This window comes from Colletotrichum gloeosporioides (assembly GCF_011800055.1).
Source record: "Colletotrichum gloeosporioides strain Lc1 chromosome Unknown consensus_50, whole genome shotgun sequence".
NCBI classification, from domain to species: Eukaryota; Fungi; Ascomycota; class Sordariomycetes; order Glomerellales; family Glomerellaceae; genus Colletotrichum; species Colletotrichum gloeosporioides.
The window spans coordinates 798,373-819,180 of NW_025544695.1; the positions used below are offsets into that span (position 1 = coordinate 798,373).

The 20,808-nt window shown below is 52.3% G+C and overlaps 5 protein-coding genes across 5 annotated transcripts; 1 reads left to right on the forward strand and 4 right to left on the reverse strand.

The window, feature by feature from the left end:
- Positions 1-32: 32 nt before the first annotated feature.
- On the reverse strand, positions 33-2,052 carry GCG54_00000742 (uncharacterized protein; the record flags this gene model as incomplete). Its single annotated transcript, XM_045400875.1, has 3 exons — positions 33-1,530; positions 1,584-1,822; positions 1,945-2,052. 3 exons carry the CDS (start codon positions 2,050-2,052, stop codon positions 33-35), a joined length of 1,845 nt encoding a protein of 614 aa, XP_045263548.1.
- A 3,399-nt stretch (positions 2,053-5,451) lies between these two features.
- On the reverse strand, positions 5,452-8,844 carry GCG54_00000743 (uncharacterized protein; the record flags this gene model as incomplete). Its single annotated transcript, XM_045400876.1, has 7 exons — positions 5,452-5,852; positions 5,912-6,232; positions 7,003-8,118; positions 8,168-8,204; positions 8,259-8,437; positions 8,493-8,610; positions 8,680-8,844. The coding sequence occupies 7 exons, from the start codon at positions 8,842-8,844 to the stop codon at positions 5,452-5,454; spliced, it is 2,337 nt and encodes a 778-aa protein (XP_045263549.1).
- A 2,455-nt stretch (positions 8,845-11,299) lies between these two features.
- GCG54_00000744 (Protein GstA) lies at positions 11,300-12,296 on the reverse strand (the record flags this gene model as incomplete). Its single annotated transcript, XM_045400877.1, has 3 exons — positions 11,300-11,524; positions 11,628-12,067; positions 12,248-12,296. The coding sequence occupies 3 exons, from the start codon at positions 12,294-12,296 to the stop codon at positions 11,300-11,302; spliced, it is 714 nt and encodes a 237-aa protein (XP_045263550.1).
- A 1,200-nt stretch (positions 12,297-13,496) lies between these two features.
- On the reverse strand, positions 13,497-16,773 carry GCG54_00000745 (uncharacterized protein; the record flags this gene model as incomplete). Its single annotated transcript, XM_045400878.1, has 4 exons — positions 13,497-15,292; positions 15,347-15,619; positions 15,678-16,515; positions 16,585-16,773. The coding sequence occupies 4 exons, from the start codon at positions 16,771-16,773 to the stop codon at positions 13,497-13,499; spliced, it is 3,096 nt and encodes a 1,031-aa protein (XP_045263551.1).
- Positions 16,774-17,753: 980 nt separating this feature from the next.
- GCG54_00000746 (uncharacterized protein) lies at positions 17,754-18,953 on the forward strand (the record flags this gene model as incomplete). The annotated part of the gene is made up of 1 exon (XM_045400879.1): positions 17,754-18,953. The coding sequence occupies one exon, from the start codon at positions 17,754-17,756 to the stop codon at positions 18,951-18,953; it is 1,200 nt and encodes a 399-aa protein (XP_045263552.1).
- Positions 18,954-20,808: the final 1,855 nt, after the last annotated feature.

The window sequence follows — 20,808 nt, forward strand, 5'->3', positions numbered from 1 at the left end:
AGTGAATTATCATTAATCGTCTATCCAATACGCTAAAAAGGACGTCTCGTGCTGTTTGCCCGTGTGCTAGTTGGCGACACCATGTCGTCGATATTAGATATCTGCTTTCGTAATGCAGTCGGACTCTGTGTAAAATTGTCACGGTCGCTGATGGCAGACACCGCAGTGTCTTGCCTCCTCGCGGGCGGCCGATTTGCCAATACCGGCGGCTGTGGTGGCATTGGCGAAGTATCGGCCAACTCGTAACTTTCGCCTTCCTCTGGTGATTGGGAGTAATATGTCATATTCTCTCCTTGTATCGAGTTCATGCGGGGCCATTCCGACGCTCTTGAATATGCAGGCGCGGGCTCTTCTAGCTCTGCTCGCCTTGCGCCCATGTCGCCCTCGAGCTCCATGTGATTATCTGGATTTACGGCGTGGTAGTTTTGGTACCCAGCAAACCTGGTTGTCGATGACTTGGAGTCTGGGGCGTCCCGCTTTTCTGATCGAGGGATGGCCCTCGTTCCAGCAACCCCGGCTGCATTTGGGTTCCGCTTGCGATTCTTCAGCCAGAACCAGAGCGCAACAAAGAAGATCAAGGCAGCGCCAATGGCTATTGGTACACCGACTTTGACACCCATCGCAGTTCCTCCGCTGGTACCGCTACTGGTGCCGTTGCAAGTTGATGTGATGTTGTCTGCCAATGTGCCATTCGCGACTTGGGGGCTCAGCCAGAACTTGCCCGCGGCATAGTCAACATGCAGATAGTTTTGTGAGAGAAAAACACCACCAAGGATAGGGACATTGTTGCCTAAATCGCTCAAGCCGGAACCAACGGTGGCCTGGATATGGGTGTTGTTCGTAACGGCGTATCTGCCGCGAGAGTCGGTTCCACGCTCGTGGGAAACCAGCTCGTAGTGAGGAATAACAGTGGTGTAGCCATTCGTAAGTTTAATCGTAAGGGTTCCGATCATCGGCTCGAGACTGGATGGATACGTCGACTGGCCGTATGTGGTACCGTTGAATGTTGTGGTGTGGTTGGTGAAATTTTGGAATCGGGAGAACATGTTCGGAGTGAAAGTGAAGTCGTTTTGAACCGTGTCGATACAGGCGGAAACTCGTGTGCCGATGTCGCTGAAGAGCGAGTGGTCGCCGTCTTCGTTCGTCAGAATAATGTCGGAAATGAGAACTTGCAGAGGACACGGCACAGACGCGCCCGCTCCCCACATGTTGAACTCGGTCTTCTTCGTCTCGTTGAAGCGCGCTTCGTTGACACCGCCGAAAACAAGCTGGCCATCACGGGGGTAGAGCTCGGAGGTTGAGCCGTAATCCAAGCTCCAAGCCGACGTCGGTGCGATCTTGTGGTCGACGAGCAGGTCAATCGTGGAAGATTCGGGGCCAAGCGCCAGAGCACTCTTGTTCATGGAATCATAGTCCGCCCAGATTTCGAAAGGGTAGCCGTAGACCACTGCCGGGCCATCCGTGAAGTTGGCGGTGTCGTATCCATGAAGGACGGTTGTGACGCCATCAGCAGGTTGCGCATCAACTACTCTGTGCAAGAAGTCAGCAATTAATGTTGCACTGCGTTGGAACAGGCCACCTACGAGACATTCCAGTCCTTGATGTTGTAAACTTGAGTGAAGGTGTCTTTTGATGTATCATAGACACTGCCAGATGCGCCTTGGCAGCCGACGAACGCCAAGGTGTCCTCGTTCGGGCAATCCAGAACATTCCTCACTCGCGTATTGTTAAGAATAGTAGACATGCGCATGCCTTGAACCTGGCCACCAAGCGTGAGCTTGACGCCGCGGTTGGCACCGATGCCATTCGGAAAGGTAACGTTCTGCGGGGGGCCAAGTCAGTACTCCACGATCACACAACAAACCCACCAAAACACCAAAAGAAGAGAAACAGACGAGCCGTAAAAAGTGAGCGAATGACTCGTGAGATGTGTTTTTTTCTTACTTTTATGGGTAATACTAACGGGTCGACTGAGCAGTCGTCCGCCTTCACGGCGGAAGAAAAGACGCTGGCCAGCAGGAGCGCCGCCCAGGGCGTTGAGGGGAACAACATCACGAGAAAACGCGAGTACGAGGCAAGATGCAACTGTTGTGAGGCATGACGGGCATCCGGCCAAACACATAATACATTGGGGTCTGTCTTTTGACGGCAGGGCGCCCCCTTTTGACTGCTCTTGTCTGCCCACCACCCCAGACGGGGTGCAATATCAAGATGTCGACTCCTTGCATGTCGCGCCAGGTTACCTAGCCGGAAGGGGGAGACGAAACCCACCGAGAAACTCCCATGTTATTAGAAGGGGCTCACGACTTTCCACATCTGTAACTTTATCCCCGCTTCAGTTGCGCCTGGGGCCGTTGCGAGTGCGCTCGGAACACACTCCGTTGGGGGCTATCGTCGTTGACGACCAAAGAGGAAGAATGGCTTGGGCAGACCTTTCGAAAAAGTCAAATGAACTATATCAGATGAACTTCTATAGAAACATTTCAATTTACTCTATATTGAACTTATTCATGTTATTCAGACGAAGAAAAGCTGTTGTGCAGTGGTTCCTGTCGTTGGACCGTACACTAGTCATGAACCTTGTTCAGGCACCACAACTGCATGCAGTTCCATGTTCTTGGCGTCCGGGCGTCAGGGTAAGATTAGGGTCGTATTACAAGCATTTTTATACAAGCCACGAGTGCCTGGCGAGGCGTTGTAAGGCGAGTTCTGCCGCTTGCTGGCGGCTGCAACGAGTCGCTCTCGCCGAGCCAAAGGCTTGGGCAACCCTGACAAGATCTGCATAATGCCCTCGCAAATGCCGCGATCAGCAGCGATGCTCGCTGGAGCTGTTAATAAATTCTGTCTCAGGTATGTTGATAGAACCCCGGATGCTAAATGTTCATAGGGCTATACAGCTCTGGCAGTAAGAGACTTGTTTACGGCTTGATATGAACTGTCCATTTGGCAACGCAGGTTTCCTATCACGGACCGAGTTTTGTCTTCCTTGTCCAAGTCTGAACGTCCCATGTCGCGAGGCAGGGATATGGGTTTCCTCGCTCTCGGGAACCCCTAGCTTCGAAGGCATGTGGGAGGACGTTGATCCGTCTCCATGGTCGGCGCACAGCCGGATCTGATCTGTTTTCCGCCAGTTTTCTCGAAGGAAATCCACCGTGTCGACATGAAAGTTGGCTGAGTTGATTGCGCTAGGCGCCAGTCGCCAGTCTGCCCAATTTGCCACCGCTAAAATGTCGTCTAAGCGCTTCGACCGTTGCCAAAACAGGGGTCCCGGATGTGGTTCCAGCTTTCCCACGGGGGTCGGATAGTTCCAGGACCGCCCCTAGCGAATGGGTGCGAGATGATTACGTTTTCAGTGAGATGAAATCAATCAATTCTGGCAGCTGAGGGTGAGAAAAACCGAGCACGTGGGCGTTGATCCCCTCGCTCCATTGTCGCCGAATCCGTCGGCCAATTCGGACGCTTCGGTCGAGTTTTCTGAGCTCGCAACTAAACTCTGTTCGAATACGGCAATGAACACCAGGAATCGCATTCCGCGCAACCCAATCTCGTTGATCGGCTCATCGAATCGACTACGTATCCGGACTCCGGACTATCCCAATTCCCTCAGTGTCACTGTGTCAACGGTACCAGCAGGCTGGTGAGTCCAGAGCTTGGTCCATAGGTTATTTTGGCGATGTGGAAACGATGGGGAAAGTGACCGCGTGCACAAGCCCGACATGCGTCCCACTGCCAGGTCCAGTCCAGAAAGGCATCAACTCTGGCTCGGTTAGAGATACGGCAAGGGGGAAGAAATCAGTAATTCGGTTAGCACTGACAGAACCGTCGTTTGGCCAAGGCCACGCAAGATTTTCCAGCGGTGAGTTGAGGTTTCTCGTTGTCTGATTGGGATTCATACGAACAGGTCTCCTGTTGTTGGCGAGTGTCCGAAGCTATCTCCGCACTACCACCAGAGTTGACATTGCATCCTTCCCCAAGAACCAGTTTCGACAGACTCTGGCGGAACTCTCTTCTGAGTGAACAGAGTCTCTCGAAAAGCGTTGTTTTAGCTCCTTCTGTCCAGTTTTCGGCACTTTCGAAGGAGCGCGATTGAATCTACATCCGCGACCTGATAGCAGACGCATAAGCTTGTCAGTGACTCGTCTAACATAGCGCCCAATTTTCGCGCCACAGCCATCCACCGCGCATTCGGTCCCTCAGGGATTGTAAGCCGACGTCGGCTCAATGGTCTAGTGGTATGATTCGCCCTTCGGGTGCTTGTGTTCTTCACAACCCTTGCGCACAGCGTGAATGGGCGAGGTCTCGGGTTCGATCCCCGATTGAGCCCTCTTGACATTTTTGAACATTAAGCAAGCAGTATTAATCAATTCTTTTTGTTTTTTCCCCTCTCTCGGGACATGTTTATTAGATAGATACGAGGGATGTGGTTAATATAATGAATGCGTTTACGTTCTATTGCCTGATTAGTTAAACACTATGTTATTCTTCTTCTACCTTAGATACTAGTCAGAAGTAATGTTTTTATAGTCTCTCTTGCTGAGTCTATGAACAGAGGAAAGAAAGAAAGGGGTTCTATCTATTTCTCAAAGAACGAAAGAACACTCGCATAATAATGATCTCTAGCGACATCACATTCAGTAGTAATAGATGCAAGCATCTCAGCATCTATTATTCCTTCATTCTCTCCGATTCTATTTTCTGAGATCAAGCAAACCACTTGACACTTTACACGCTGAATAAACTGCCATGCTCACTTAATGAACTCTCATCTCAGCTCAGGTTTGCAGGGAAATGTGAAACAGGGCAAAGTATTCCACAGGCTCTTCTGAGCCTATCTCGTTTATGCGTTGCGTGAGTCCCTGCGATATGGGATATCTGGTTATTATAGATACCCGCGAACAAATTGAAGAATGTAATAGAGAATTCGACCTTGAGATTGGTCTCATCACCACGCTAAGGCTAGATGAGCCTGCAGACCCTCTTGCATGCGGGGCTCGCCCTGATCACGAGCATGACCCACGAGCATTGCCCGCTCACAATCCACGATACCCTCTCGCCTTCCAACGGTCCTATGGCGCAACGGTAGCGCGTTCGACTCCAGATCGAAAGGTAAGTTACACCCTGGGGCTTCGATTCTCCCCCTCACACCCTCATCATGGTAAGAGGTTGCTGACAGCGCTCCGGCTCCAGGTTATCTGTTCAAATCAGGTTGGGATCATTCAATCATTCTCTTTTTGGCCTTGCTTTGGCTTTGTCGCAGATGCGGCATAGCTTTGTGGTGAAGACGCTTTACAAACGCCTCAGCTGGCGTTGCCGAGAGCTTAAATCAGAGTCTGGGGGAATTTCACGATGTCGAAAACAGAATCATCTCCGATGCCAAGTAAACCGTCGTCTTGTCTACCTTATTCCTGCCTCACAAGGCGGGGTCGAACACGCGGCACCGGCTCGGCATCCTCATGCAGGCGCACAACGGCCGCTCGCCGCCCGAGAGCAGCCCTGCGGGCAAGTCGCGTTTGGACGGAACTGCCAGCTGAAGAACCCGTCCGTCTCATTCGTCAATACACCACCTAGGAAGCCGGTCTCACTAGAGAGGCTGGAAGACTGGTTGAATATCTCTTTGGAAGAGACAGTGATCTGACCCCAGCCCATGTCGACGAGGGCATCGATGCTCGTACCATACACGTACTCCTTGAACCCAGCCCAGCGGATAGCCGATGCACACATGGGGCAGCTCTCGGCATTGGTGTAGAGCGTCAGATCCCCGAACGCGAGAAGAGCATTTGCGGGCGTCATATTGTAACGTCCCTGAGGATCCGTGAAGATGGCCGAACAGTTGTTGATCGCGACCATTTCGCCTGCTGCCAGTCAGCATTGTTCTCTCACGGCAGTTGCAATAACACGTTGCTCTGCATACCATGAAGCGTCGGGTTGCCTGAGCCCTGGTTGTTGTTCGCGCCAGTACAGACCAGCTCCCCCAGGCCACCGGCCGTGTGGTTCACAACAACAGCTCCAAAGGCCGCGAACGGGCAGGGGTTCGGCAATGCGAGGTTTGCCTGCCGCATCCAGTACGCGCGGGTCGAGGCATCAACTCCATCGTCCGTCGTCCACGTTGCCCACTCCTGCGGAAGACACTGCGGGGGCGCTGCGGGCATCGGGACCTGCGGCTTCGAGGCACCGCAGCTGCTGCAGGTGTGCTTCTGCTCAGCTTCGCAGAGCTGCTGTTCGCAGCATCGCCCTACCGCCGACAGCAGCAGCAGCAACAGCCTGAGCCTTGTGGAGAGAAGGCGCATGTTTCACGTTGTCCTGTGAGGCGGGAAGCTGCGACGCGAAGCTCAGGAAACGCCCAAATGCGGCTTCGGAGGTGACCTGTTTGGGGATAGCGGTTGTACCACGGGCGGGAGTGGCGAAACTCGGGTCAATGCTGGTGCATCTTTCCGCTGTCAAAGCTGGTGTTGACGGTGGTTCATGGAAGACGCAGCATTCGGCGGTATTTGTACCTCCTAGGAGTGGTGGACAAGAATTCTGGTGAGAATTGGTGGAGATTGAATGAGGCGTTCATGGCTGCAGCTGAAGCGTCATGGAATGTCGGTGTCTACGTTGCATTTGGATCCCCGCATGTGATAAGAACCTTGCAATCTTGGAGATAAGCACCATGAGAGTGGGACGGTCAACGAGGCCTATCTATCCTTCTCTCCGAAGATCAGATAGGAGAAGTTGTCGGTACGATGGCCGAGTGCAATGCCGCATTAGGAATCAAGAGCCGATCAAGAACCGGGTTGACCCCGGAGCGCCCCGGACTACTCCCGGCGCGAAGGCGGGGCCCGGCGCCGGTTCCTTAACAAACCTCCGACGGGACGGCATTGCCTCAAACTAGCAGCACATAGTCTGAAATGGACTTGGAATCTATGCAGTTAACCTCAAAAACATTTGGTATCTATGATATTACAATGAGACTGTTTTACAAGGATCAGATGTCGCCGCAGCGTGATCTCCCGCAATGAGAACATCGCGATGGTTGTGGGTGCTCCCCGGTCGTGATCGCTTGACCGTAGTACTCCACCTCAGTTTGTTCAGGATGCTCAGGAATGTCAGGAAGCTCCTCATCAAAATTCCTGTCTTTCCTTTCCAACATTTCAATATTAAGTCTGTAATTCGTCTTTCCAACGGCGTACGGGTTTTCGCCAGATATTCCATAGGGGTTCGTCGACCTCCATGAGAGATCGTATGGTTGAGGTGGTGACATGGGAGGCTCCAAAACCTTTGGCTTGGATCCGCCGTAAGCGTACATATCTCGATATTTTGTCGGGGAAATTTCGTCGGTCTTTGATGGGGGGCCTCCGATATGGTCACGAACGTAGTTATCGCTGAACTGCGGCGGGCTGGTACTCCTGCCAAACTTTTGATATCGCCCCATCTTGTATGATTTGTCGTCGGTTCCGACCGAAGAGGATCCCACGCTGTCTTTCGATGGCTTTGGTGAGGACCACTTGAAGAGCTTGAAGTTGGGAAACCACTTCTCGACGAGGTTGCGAATCATGGGCAGGCACGCGCAGACGATGACAACGCCGAGCTCAATTGTCGTCCACCAAACCACCGGAACGTAGTCCCACGTCGGATCGATCGAGTTGCCGAACACCGCGAGAACTTGAAGACGGATGATGGTCGATATGAAGCCGACAGAACCGAGGAGGAAGATCACAGCGACGGAGATCTTCTTGTTTTTGTTCATTTGCAAGCCTGGCAGCATTGCTATCGGCAGGGCGAGTATGATCAGATCCTGAAGAATAGCGAGAGCTGAGTTGGCATACGCCAGTTGGTTAATGTCGAGACAGCCACCGGTGTGAATGTCCTTATTCCAGAAGAGTTCGATCGGATGACACGAGAAGATGGTCAGAAATCCAATGATGACCTGGCCCAACACGAGGAATGCAATCAAAGAGTAGGCCGCCATCCGAAACCTGGGTACCGTGAATATGCGGAGGTAGAACGTGACCAGGGATAGTTTCGCGAACAGAAGCACGAAGACGTAAACGATCTCGGCGGCATATAAAAGTTGCAATATTTTCGTCAGTTGTCCGGACTGCAGGTCGTAAAGATGTGTTCCGAATCCCATCGTAGCCACTGGAAATTGTCAGCACCTCAATATATAAATTCCAACAGGGGCACTTACTTATGATCACAAGGGAGAACGGCGCAATTGCAATGACCTGGTGATATCGTCAGCTCGTGATTCTCAACTCGCTAGCTCCGTTTCCACTCACAATGGCAGCGACAATCAAAGCATCATCTGTGCTCCATATCTTTGCAAAACTCTTCGCGACAAGACGTAAGCCGATTGCAATGAGTGCGGTAACGTAGACTGTGACCAGAATGCCCAGCATCTTCGTGGTCTGGGATTCGTGCGGCAGGTTACATTGCCTGGCTTGAAGCTTTGCCAGATCTGGACCATATTAGCTTGTAACAATGCCCCTCGACAGCGAGCATCACCGCCATACCTAATGAGTCCTGCATAGTGCAGTTCGCGATCAAGCAGCTCGCGGCGAGCTGGCCAAGCTGCGAACTAGCACATGAACAAGTTGTATTCGTCAGGTCGCAACCCGAGCCAGTGATGGACTGAACGAGACAGTTCAACTCAAAGGAATGTTAGTAGTGATATCGCAAATTTGTTCGAGAAGTACTCACGCCGCATGTTGAGATGTTACTCAGATCTGGTAGCTGTCGCGACACCAGTTGGTGCTCAACGACTTGAAAGCCTTGTCCGTTCGCCCCGACGATACCCAACATCGAAAGCGCAAACAGTGTCCATCCCAGGCCATTAAAGGCCGTAGACGATGTGGAGAGCCGCATATCGACCGGTATTGATCTGCTATCGCCACTCGCTCACCACTCCATGTAACCGAAGTGTCTAAAGAGAGTGGGCCCCGTTGGCTGCGTGCTCGAAGTTCGTGCGGGCAGGGGAGCTAATGTCGCCAAGTCGCCGCTCCGGGCGGCTTGTAACTTATTTCCCCGGAAGTTGGAAAGGATCGAAACCTAACGCCGGAGATTGAATTAAGGATGTTGACGAGCGGAGACCCAAGAATGCATCATGAGTGGGGAGGGTAAGTCGTTATCAACCCTTCCCCCGGACACCCGTTCGCCTTCGAGCCTTGACACGTCAAGGATAACTGGTCTTGCTTCAGATGCCAGATGGGCTGCATATTGGTGGGCACTAACGGAAGGGGACACCGACAAGGAAGGACAAAGCTCCTTCCTCGCACTCTTCTCTCCTCTACACCTTTACCAAACGTATTCATCCACGCTTTGGGGGTTTGGAGGTTATGGGATGAGATGGGAAGGAAACTCGAGAAGCGGTAGACGTGTGTGGGTGATGTGAGCACGAAGGATGCGTGTGCGCTAGTGTGTCTCTGTGCGCACATTGTCGAGATGGTGTGTGTGTGTGATTCGTGCCTCTACACCAAGTTACCATACGAATGACTACCGTTGAACATCGCCGCATGATAGTTGTTGCCTCGCCACCGCAAGATAGGTAGCCAACGCTCGGCTTGGATGCCGGCACATCGCCAATAGGGGAGTTTAGAGTTCGGACGTGCGATTCTAGCGTGCATGCAGCAACCATGGTGTCGGTTGTCATGTTTCACGGGAACCTGAGCTCTCCCATCTCCCACTGGGCCGATCAGGAGACGAGTTATCCAAGCGAACCGTGCGTGCCCGTCATCTCCATGAATACATACAACCTGGTATATAGCTGGATATATTGTGCGTATTGTCTGTGGTTCTGGTTGGTACAGCGTCAAGTATGTTGGTCCCGGCCCAGCTTCCCCGCTCGCGATCCTAGTCCCCATCCGGATGCAGCTCCGGGGTGAACGCTGTGATGTTTCACACTTTGTGTTTCGAGACCGGCTTCGAGAAGGGCTGCCAAGCACACCTCGCACTAACTACCGAGCACACGAGCGTCTACGCACACGAGTTAGTCCTGCAGGCAGTATGTAAGCGGGGTCGTTTGGTCTGTGGCTCAAGCAGAAACTCTATTTAGACTCCGCCATCTTCCCGCATTCTTCGTCTAGCTCTTGTCTGTTCTCGACAGCCAACTATCCTCTCAGGAGCCGTTTCTGACGAGCGACGAAACTGACGCATCCCAACGGCATTGGACTGATATTCTTCTTCCCTACTCGAAACCGCGCTGCCAATGTCCACATGCACCCACTTCCTATTCGCCTTGCTGATCGGGCAAAGGGGTCGATGACAAGCCCGGCTCACCTCCTGCTCAAGCCTTCCGTATGGCCTCCGCTTCACTAATTTGCCAAGACGCTCTCCTTCTTCACCACCTGGGCACAAACATCCCGATGAACTCAACTTACGCAATGGCAACCTGAGCAAACTTCATGACTCCTGGAAGAACCCGGTCTTCATCCCGATCTCCTACCTTCTGGAAGCCAAGCCCACTCAACCCGACGATCACAGATCTCGTAGTTCGTGGTTTTCGGTGATGTGGGGGCAGAATTTCTTCAACTCCGAGACGATGCTCCATGCAGGCTGCGGAGGCTTCAGCACCGCACATGCTGGGCCGATGAAAGTCCTCGGAGGAACAGTTCCCTTTTCGTGAGCATTTCCGACGGACGTGGCTGCCTCCGGTGTGAATATGCGACAGCATCAATTCTCACATCGCCTTATTTCTGCATCTGAACTCTGAATTCTTGTGCGATCTCTGAGAGCTGAGTTCGTGCGCGGGATCTCAGGTTTTGCGATGCAACGGTGAATCAAGTCTTTTTCGGTCCTGTCAAAAGTCGTATGTCGCAAAAGGCACACAAGAGTATGAATAATGCAGAGAGAGGTTTATTCGCCGAAAGAGTCGAGAATCAGTCGAGACTCACGATGACATGACATGACGGGTGAATTTCCCGCCCTCCATGCCGCACGGTAAAACCATCGAGCAGAATATCTCCAACCGTTGGCCAAGGCTTCAGGTGCACGGACAGGAAATGTTCAGGATGTTCCCCGACAAGACGCAGCCAACTTGATGGCAACTCGGTCATGGGGATCTGAACAAGGTATGATCGACCCCTTCTTTTCACGAGACAACCACTTATACGAAATTCCCTCCCATCCTCCATGTTGAAGATTCAACCAACCATACTGCGTCAAAGACTAGCGGCGATTTTTCGGGCATAAAACCTCGTGTTATCAACTCAAAGTCGGGTGATGAACGAAAGTAATTTGGAACCTTGATGACATTAGATGGCTTAGACTTCCCGGCTCCAATGAGCTTGAAGCTCCTTCTGAAATACGAATACATCGCGGAACTCTAGTTGCCATTGCTAGCCCCTCGTAGCTTGGCAATCCTGAACTTCGTCTTCTCAATGATCGTTTCCTCATCCCAGATGTGAGTAACACTGGGAGTCTTGTTCACAGTCTGTGCCCATTTGTAGAAATTAGGGGTCCTCTTTTCCAAGGATGTGAGGAGGCTCGGCGGGAGCAGCTCGTGCTTGGAGAAAGCGAAGAGTCTTAGAGTGAACGATCCAGTCAAAGCCTGTATTGGTACATTAGCATCTCTCATATGACCAGAAAGTTCCCGCCTCAGGGAGCGTGCTGTCGGCAAAAGTAGCCCCGAGCTGCAAATCTGTAAAACTCACCTCAGCCAGAGTAGGCTTGTCGCTGCCACCAAAGTAGGGCGCAGCATCCTTCAGGAGAGGCTCAACCTCCTTCGCGATGATTTCGACGAAGCTATTGGCGACGGCGTCAACCTCGGCGGGCGACGTGGCCGTGTACACCTTAAAGATGAGCGGATTGGCCTTGGAGAAGTATGCATCGACGAAGAAGTTGATGCGGGCGCGACGGAGGGCGCCGTCCTTAGAGTTGGATGCCGGCAGCAGGTGCGAAGGGTGGGCGTCGGCCAGGAACTGGGCCACGACGGCTGACTCGGTGATGATCTCGCCGTCGTATGAGAGCGACGGAACCAGACCGCGGGGGTTGACTTTGAGGTACTCCTCCGTGCGGGGGACAGCGAGATCGATGATTTCCTCTTCGTACGGGAGGCCGAGCTCGATGAGAGCGATGTGCGCACGGTGAGCCCCTGTGTGGTTGGTTGCACTGAATCAGTTCATGATCTTGAGTGTGTGCCACCCCGTCTTGTGGGACGGGTCATGCTTAATTCATCTCACACGAGGGTGTTCAGAACGTGAATAAGGGGCTTGTGCGAAGTGACGAGGATGATGAGACTTGCTAGTCGACTAGTGGTGTGAAGTTCACATACATGGGCAGCCGTGGTTGGTGTACAGCTTGATCTTGGGCGCGGAGGACATTGCGGGGTCGTTTGTGAGGTGTTTGGAGAGGTTTACGAATCGATGAGCTATGTCAATACTTGGGTCTTGGAGCTTTGGTTGACTGTTGATGAGGTCGATGGTGAGGTAGCGTAGTGTTTTATGGTATCGAAGTTGAGTAACTGATTACCAATGGCCCTATGAGATAAGATGTTGCACCATTGGAGAATTGATGTCGTGATGGATTTCTTCACATGAGGGGAAACCCCTCCAGGAAAACCGCGGGGACGCGGGACCGGCAATTGCGACATGGTAGGCTTGGCTTAGAAATCAGTCGGCGGTCGGTGCTCGATGGATACCGAGAGACTCGCCCAATAGCCATACTTTGCTATCTGCTGGCTGCTGCATAGTACAGCTTTCCAAGACACCAAGACACCCTTGCATGTGCATTAAAATGTCCACCTACCAAGCCGATGCAGGCGAGGTTTCCCCGAGCCGGATAGACTGGATAGACTTCCACCGTTGCGGTGGAAATAGCATCCGCATCCGTGCGTCCCGTTTGAATGGCAGCGGTCTGGACCCTCCGAGTAGGGCTGAGGATCCCTGTTGTAGAGACGACAGCAACCCCAATATCTTGAGACTTGAGGGCATCGAATCCATCGAGCCGCAATCATGTTTTTGCACATTTACTAGGCGTTAGTTGCGGAGCACAGAACGCAAAAATGCCTAGACATAGTGGAGACGATGGATTGTCGAGACACAGACCCAAACTCTTCACAAGCAATCGCAGGCTGGGAAGTTCTGCATTGTTACTCACAGAAATTAAAGACTTCTTAATAACGACCATTCATCATAGGTTCAAACATTATGTAGGAGATGTCGTCGAACTTTGGTCAGCGCTAGTGTTGCGGCTCATGATTACCTTAGACATCAGCTTGCAATCTCACTCATCTAAAGAGTGCCCAGTAAAAATGATATCAGGTGTCTGACAGAGACAATCAAAACGAGATTGCGAATAAGTCACCATCATATCAGAATTTCCAGTCTAGCAGCATCGAGATAATAACATTGATACACAACTATCAAGATACAAGGCACGAAAAGACAGTTTGCTGTCGATCCAGACGTTACGACCGGAACGGAAATCCATAAATCCAAAATGAAAAGCAAGGTCCACCTTCTAAAGTCCAACCCCAAATCAACCCTTTCTCAGGTCACTTACGCAACTTCCTTCATCAGCACCTAAGCAACCGGCAACAAGCATCTGACTTTTGGATAGTAGACAAGCTGAGGCAACCCGCCACAAGTCTTCGGACCGTTAGACTGCTCATCCTCGATACAGTCAAACGAACCAATCCCATCGCAGACAAAAGTTCCCGCGCCGCCCTTCTTCTCGTTATACCTGCACTGCTTTCGGCCAGCAATTTCCACCCCGGCATCTGCCTCAAAAGTAGGAGGCCACGACAAGTCGTCGGAGGTGTCTGTGTTGCCCGGGTTTAACAAACCCGGCAATACTTTGTCGAAGAAATCTTGACTGATCACCTTCAGGCCGACCCTCTTGTCGTCGCACTCTCGGCGACTTGCGTCGTCCGCTTTCTTCAGAAACATGACCCAGGAGCCTCTTGAGTTGGGTGGTTGGCCCGGCTCGGACGGCGAAGCCTTTTCCATCAATAATTCGATCAAAACCTGTTCGGTGGGCTTCGACGGCGGAGGCTTGGTTGATGTTGTCGACTTCGGTGGAGGCGGGGCCGTCGTGCTTTCCTTGACAGCAGGTGACGTTGTGGTCTTTGCGGGCTCCGGGGACGAAGTAAGAGTTTCCACAGGCCTAGTTGTCGTCGGAAGAGTCGTCGGAACAGAAGCAGGCAGGCTCGTCTGTTGAGAGGGCTCCGACGAAATACCACCGGGAGTCGCTGATCGGATCGGGCAGGCCTGTCGCTTGGCTGCAGCTCCGCCAGCAGCTTGGCCTTGAAAGATTTGGTTACTCGCAGGATCCCAGCTGGCAGTGCGCCCTTCCAGTGGTCTTCCTTCAACCCACATTCGCCAGCTGGCCTTGCCAGTGCAGTCGGGAGCTGGTTGGTACTGAATGAGCAATTTACCGCGTGATTCCGTGATTTCTACGTCGAGCAACTGTTGAGGTGTACCTCGAGTTTTGGGGGCATAGTCAATGACGTCTACCCTCACTTCCGTCGAGGTTGTCGAGAAGGTTTTGTACAAGTCGTCGTGTATCTGCGCAATCCTTGGGCCGTACAAAATCCCTCCTGCGTTGTAGTTGGGATCTAGGCGGGCTTCATCCGTCGCAAACTCCGTAGGACGTTCGCGTGGTGTGAAGATGAAAACCTGAATCGGCAAATTGCTGTCGGCCGGCGTGCCGTCGCCGAAGATGATACCGCGGTTCCCGGCATCCGGCTTGTCTTTGAGGTCATCTATTCCCCACTCTCTATATTCGGTCAATTTATCTGTGGTTCCGACTCCTGAGTGGAGATCCCTGATGGCTCTGAGGGTGAAGTCATTCTCGATGTGGCTGGTGAAAGCCTTCTCCCAAATATGGCTCGCCCACGCACCTCTCTGAGACAACACCACAACAGAAGTGCACCCGTAAAGCCCATGGACAGACAGGGCTCCTACTTTGTCATCGAAAGGGACCCAGTTGTGACTAGTCACGTGGTCACCGTGCTTGAAGGTAGTAAGTTTAACCTCCTTGGCGTCGTAAGGGGGTTGCATTTTGACAATCTCCCAGGTCTCCCCAGCCATGAATGCGTCTTGATTGCCTTCATAATCACTCGGATCGGGCCAAACGCCTTGCTCGGGGTCGCCGCGCTCTCGTAGTTCACGAGGCGCTAGCTCACGACGTTTCTTCTTCGATGCCGCGCAGTCCGTGTCACCACAGGTTGACGGGTTACACAACCACTCTGTCGGGGTGCTCAGCTCCGACGTGGAAGTGGTTGCTGAGTTTTGACCGGAACAGCCAGTGACTGTGGTAAACGCGGCCGTTGAGCACCCGAGAGTCTTTGGCTGGCTCCCATCCGTTGGAGATTCTGCTATCATTATCAGTGAGATTGATCATTGCCTGTAACCAGAATAAAGCCACTGACCTTTCGTCACAGAGCAGAATACGCTCTCATGGGTCGCAGTAATAGTGGTGGTACATGACGAAGAAGTGGATGTAGTGGAGGACTGCGAGTCTGATGTTTGATCCTCGTTGTTGTCCCCGTTTTTTCCGTCAGTGCCTGAAGACGGAGGACAATTGCCAATGTTCAAGCCGAACAGCTGGATGCAGAACTCAGGCACACTGATGGCGATGTTTGGAGGGAATGACAAGTAGCAGCCAAAACATATACGAGCCGGGCCAGAGAATGGAATGATCACTGTTGGCAGAAATCAGCTATTGTTGGTCTTGGCTTCGACAGACCATTCGTTGCGTACCTGGAACTATCGTGGGTTGATCACTTCCGGGTGATGTTGTTGTGATGTACGTCGGTGTTGTGTAAGTCACACCGGTCAGGGTTTGGAACACTGCAAGCTCTGGAAGCTTGGTGAGGGTTGGTGCCGTATCTGTCGTGAGAGGGGCTTCGAGTGCGGTACTGCTGTGGATCAGGCTTGTCGCGGTGGGAGTTGCAGCTGTGTGTGGCACTCCCGTTGGTGTTGTCGATATCGGAGCACCACCAGTCCCAACATTAGCTGCCGCACTTGAGATATCTGCTGCAACTTCTTCCGATCCAGATCGGACTACCGAAGTGGCAGAGTCGATCTGAGACGGGTCAGTTGCGACGAGACCTGTGCCAAGACCGCGGAGAATGTCGAGCAGCCTGCACATAAGGAACCTTAAGTTCTGCGTCAAGCCGCTCTCCTCCGAGGATATAGCTGTACAGGTTGTTTCGATGACTCCTCCTGGAATATTATTGGTCAGGCCACCAACAATGGAGACGAGAGGCTGCACAGCTTTGATGGCTTCCGACGCCCGCGGTTGCTCTGGTTGAGTGAGCCAGGCGGTGACAGTCGATAGAGCGATTGAGACATCTGATGAGATAGAAGATACGCTCGACCTAAGCTCTGGAGCAGAAGGATCAAGCTTGGTGGGCAATGGGGCCGGGAGGGTTATAGGAGACGTGAGAGGCCCTCCGTTGATAATGACGACTTCTTTGGTGACACCGTCATGGACTGTGGTACTTGTCGTCAAGGATGGTTGCGCAACAATAGAACTATCCCAGGCGGCAGTGGTTTCCATCGGGGTGGAGGGCGGGCCGGTCTCTCCAGCGTTGGGCTAAACCTCGTAAGCTCCTGAGCGTGCAGCAGAACAATAGAATCAGACACCGCCTTCGGAGAGCATTACCGTTGTAGTGATGTGAGTCGGGACGCCCGTTGATGGACCGCAGAGTCCCAGCTCTTTCTGGTGCAAGAACTGGCAAGTTACAGCCTCATTTGGCGCAACTTGTCGAATGACATGATTGTGATGGTCGTTTCTGAGTGCATTGCCGACAACTAGCAGCCAAGCCAGAGAGCTAACAGTGTAGAGCAACATTGCTGCTGCAAAGTCTCTGCAAATTGATTCAAAGATGTATAACACAATGTTGAACTTGAGATGTCTTCTGGCAGCGAGACGAAGCAGACAGTAGGAGGCATTCTCGCGCCCTTTTAAATCTTTTTCCTGGCCCTGTGAATTGTCACATCACCTAATCTCGAATATCCTTTTTCTCGTTTCTCTCGATTAATCCTCCAAAGAATCACCGACTGGCGCTCGGTTTCATGTTGGTTGGGTGAGTTGGTTGGGTGAAGAATGCCATCCCACTAGATGGGGATATTGGGGGCACCGGCCACTCGACGGCCAAGCCAACGAGGTCATTCCTAGGTACATGTATGGGGTTAGGAATATGCCTTCTCTACACACTGTTCAAATGTGTCAAATTCCATGTGCGGCCTTCGAGGGAACCGGGTGGTGACTTTCATGCTTGTTCCTGCAGACTGCAGTTACCTGCATGCATCTTGCTGGACTTGCGGCGCCTAAGTTTTGGGGCCAACAAGCTGGCAAAATCAAGGAAAGGAACCCACGACAATCTTAGTCTGGGGGTTCTTTGGGGTGCTGAACATTTTTGGGGGCGCCGAGATGAAAATGGGCTCGCCATTTCTTGAATATGATCTGATAATGCAAGCTTGGTGGCATTGGGGGTTTTCTTTCACCGATGTCCCAACCAACAGCACCGAGAAAACTGTCGATTTGAGGAGTGCAGCATGAAACCAACGGTCTAACGGCATATCAGACCAAAAATGGGACCTTTCTAAATATAACAGCCCGTCCATTTTCTGTGAGTCCATCACGTTGAGTGGGCTATCACGTGTCCTTCCCCGCACCTCTGCTGTTGCCTATCTTCACGACATCGTCTCTCGTTTCCTACTTTGAAAATTACTCGCCGTCCTTGCTTTTCTCTGCATCACTGCTTCAAAATTCTATTCTCTAAACTTGACATCCGAACAGCCCGACTCTACGTTTCCAACAAAGTCATCATGGGTAACAATTTTTTGACGACATACGCGCAGGAGATTGAGCGCATGAAGCAGCGAATCTGTCAGACGAAAGAAGTCAACAGGTTGCGGTACCGTATCAACCCTCGACCCGTACATTACGATGTCGATCCCACGCCACTTTGTCCCGGGGCTCACTTCCCACCTCTCCCCCCGAAGTTACCACGGCCTGAATATACCTCCACGGCGAATCTGATCAATATTGACGACGACGACGAAGTCCACTTCTACGTGGCCTGCGAACAAGGCCTCCTCGACCGCGTAGTTACCTTCATCCGCGAAAACGAGCCTAGCGAGGCAGTCTTGCAGTTCGGCCTCGAACAAGCCTCCTTCGGAAACCAACCGGCCGTTGCTCGGTGTCTGCTCGAGCGCGGCACTCTCCTTCACAACAATGTGTTTGGCCGGGGCGAGTTTGACAGACACTCCAAGTCCAGGTATCCCAGTGATGTCACGATATTTGACAAGTCTGAACCGGCAAAAGACCTCGTACCTCTCATCCAGGTCTACCTCGATTGGGGTTGGCACCCGAACCAGGCTTGGTGCCGCGCGCTCGAAGATGAAGGCCAGACGCCGCTCGTGATCAAGGGGTGCCTGCTTAATCGGCCGCTCGTCGAGCTGCTCTTGAAGCACGGGGCGAACCCGGACATTGGAGAGAATCCCCTATTGGCAAATGCAGAGGAGCTGCCTTTAAAGAGCTCAGGGGGGGATGCTGTCAATTTTGCGGCCCAGTTGGGAGACATCTCCCTCGTCGACCTCCTCTTGGCTTCCGGCGCCGAGCCACGGATCACGAAACCGTTCATCAGTCTCGTCTCTAGCCAAGTGGTTACTGAACAGGCCGATTTCGGCCGAGTGCCATTCTCCCAGCGCCGGTCGATGGCTGAACATGTTCTCGTCGCGGGCATCGGCGGTGTCAACGACGTGAAGTGGGTACCGAATCGACACGGTGGCGTTGCGTACCAGGTGGGGAGTGGTTATGACACTACGGCCTTTGCGCACGCTTGCGCGGCGCAGGACTGGGAGTATGCGGAGTGGTTGCTAGAGAAGGGCGCCGACCCTGAGTTGCTTGACGGCCTGGCGCTTAGAAAACAATGGTGGATAGACGGGCTTATTGGACCGAACGATCCCGAGACTGTGAGAAAGCTGGTGGACAAGGTCAAAGGCAAGCATCTGGTTGCCCAGTGATCTCGGGCGAATGGGTGTAAGCGGAGGATATTCATCCTGCATAGTCAGGTTATACGAAGTATGACTAGGCTTTCATAGTTGTTCAATTGAAGTCATCGTAGCGCATTGCATTCAGATCCTATGAGTAACCCGAATAGCCGCGTAGGTAATGCTGATGCTTGTTAGTATCTTCACCTAATGCTTTGTGTTGAGCAGCGCAATATTGCTCTGCTCAACACAAAGTAGACAACATATCACCAAATTTCAAGCACGACGTGGAATCTCTCTGAAGTCTGCTTGATGTGTTGCCGCAAGCTGCCCAAAGCTTGGGGCTGCTTTCACAAGCGACAAGAATCGGATATCGGAGGAACCAAACCAGCGTGATTTGCAAGGGGATCATCTAGGATGGCGGAGAGACTTATTGTCTGCTGAATAAATGCGAACGAGGGCTGCTTGCCTAGGACTTCGTAGAAACAGAGAAGTCTCGAGGAGGGCAATTGGTAATCAAAGAAGGAAGAGAGAGCTCGCAGCGTGTCGTTGCGTTGCTCGTCATTTAGTCTAATTGAAGTATGGTCAGCTCCATGCGATTGCTGAGTCTACAGATATGATTCAAACTCTACTTACTATGATCTTGACGGCGAAAGTGTGCAGGATCAATCCTGATACTGTACAGCAGTTGATGATCATTTCGTGGTGCAAGAGTTCAAGCAAACCGCGCCAAATCTAGCGCTGTGGTTAGAACGCAGCGTGGCCAAATCGACGCCTTGGATAGCTCTCGTCTTTTCAACGCGGGGAGCTTTGGCCATACAGAGTGTACTTTTCAATCTGGGTGTCAGTCTTTTGCAGATATTGTCTGATAGAGAGAGTAGGTGGTGTAGCTCAGAGACACAACGCATCCAGGGTCCGGATACCCGTCGGATTTGGCTTCGGGCCCCGGAATCAACGAGTGGGAGGCTGATGACAGCAGTGCGCATTGCATCGGGACTCATATATGACAATGACTCGGTCGCATCATGGGCATGATCTGGACTTCGTCTACATACTCTCACCGTCTACTTCAATTTTCAAATGGCTTCCCGCGGTAACATAGGCGCGGCGACAGTTCTCAGGCCTGCCTCTCAACACGGCATCCCACGGACATGGGCCTTGCATAATCGCAGGCCAGTTTAGACAGCCTGCACGGATCGCCCGCTGCTAACTTTGGCAGCACCGGATTTCCCTCCGATGGAAATGGATATCAGGGTGAGCGGTTTCATCAAGCGAGCCATGCTTCCGTCCATCGGACGCGGTTTGTCCGACAGCATGCCATTTCCTGCTGCGCCGCCTGATCGCAGACCGGCTTCCTTAGTCATAGACCTCTCTGGATTTAGCATCAACCAATGGCCTCAGTCCGTAACAGCATTACTCAAAATCGCTGGACGAATAGCTTTTTGGAGAGATGAACCTTCAGCTGCATTTTCTCCGATGTTGTCGCCCATGGCCGGCTAAAGTGCAGACGACTTTTCCACCCAGCATAACGAAGGATTTGTTTCTGGCTGCTTGCCGCGGGGTTGCACGGGGAGGCGGTACTGTTAATAAAGCATGGTGGTATTAATCTCGGCTGGATGAATATCACAATGTCTTATACCAACCACACCACCGTTACACACGCATAAAGCAAAAACATCGAGATTTCAGACGAAGGCGGTCAGCCGGTTGGTTGTGCCCTGCTGGATTCATCCCAAAGTTCAGAGGTTTTTATGATAGGAACGCTGTAGGGATGATCACACTAAACGCATATAAGCTCAACCCGCAGTTCTGGAGATGCGGATGTGCACGTTTGACTCGTTGACCTGATCGTCGAGATCTGCTGAATCATGCCGTCCGTGTTGCTGGC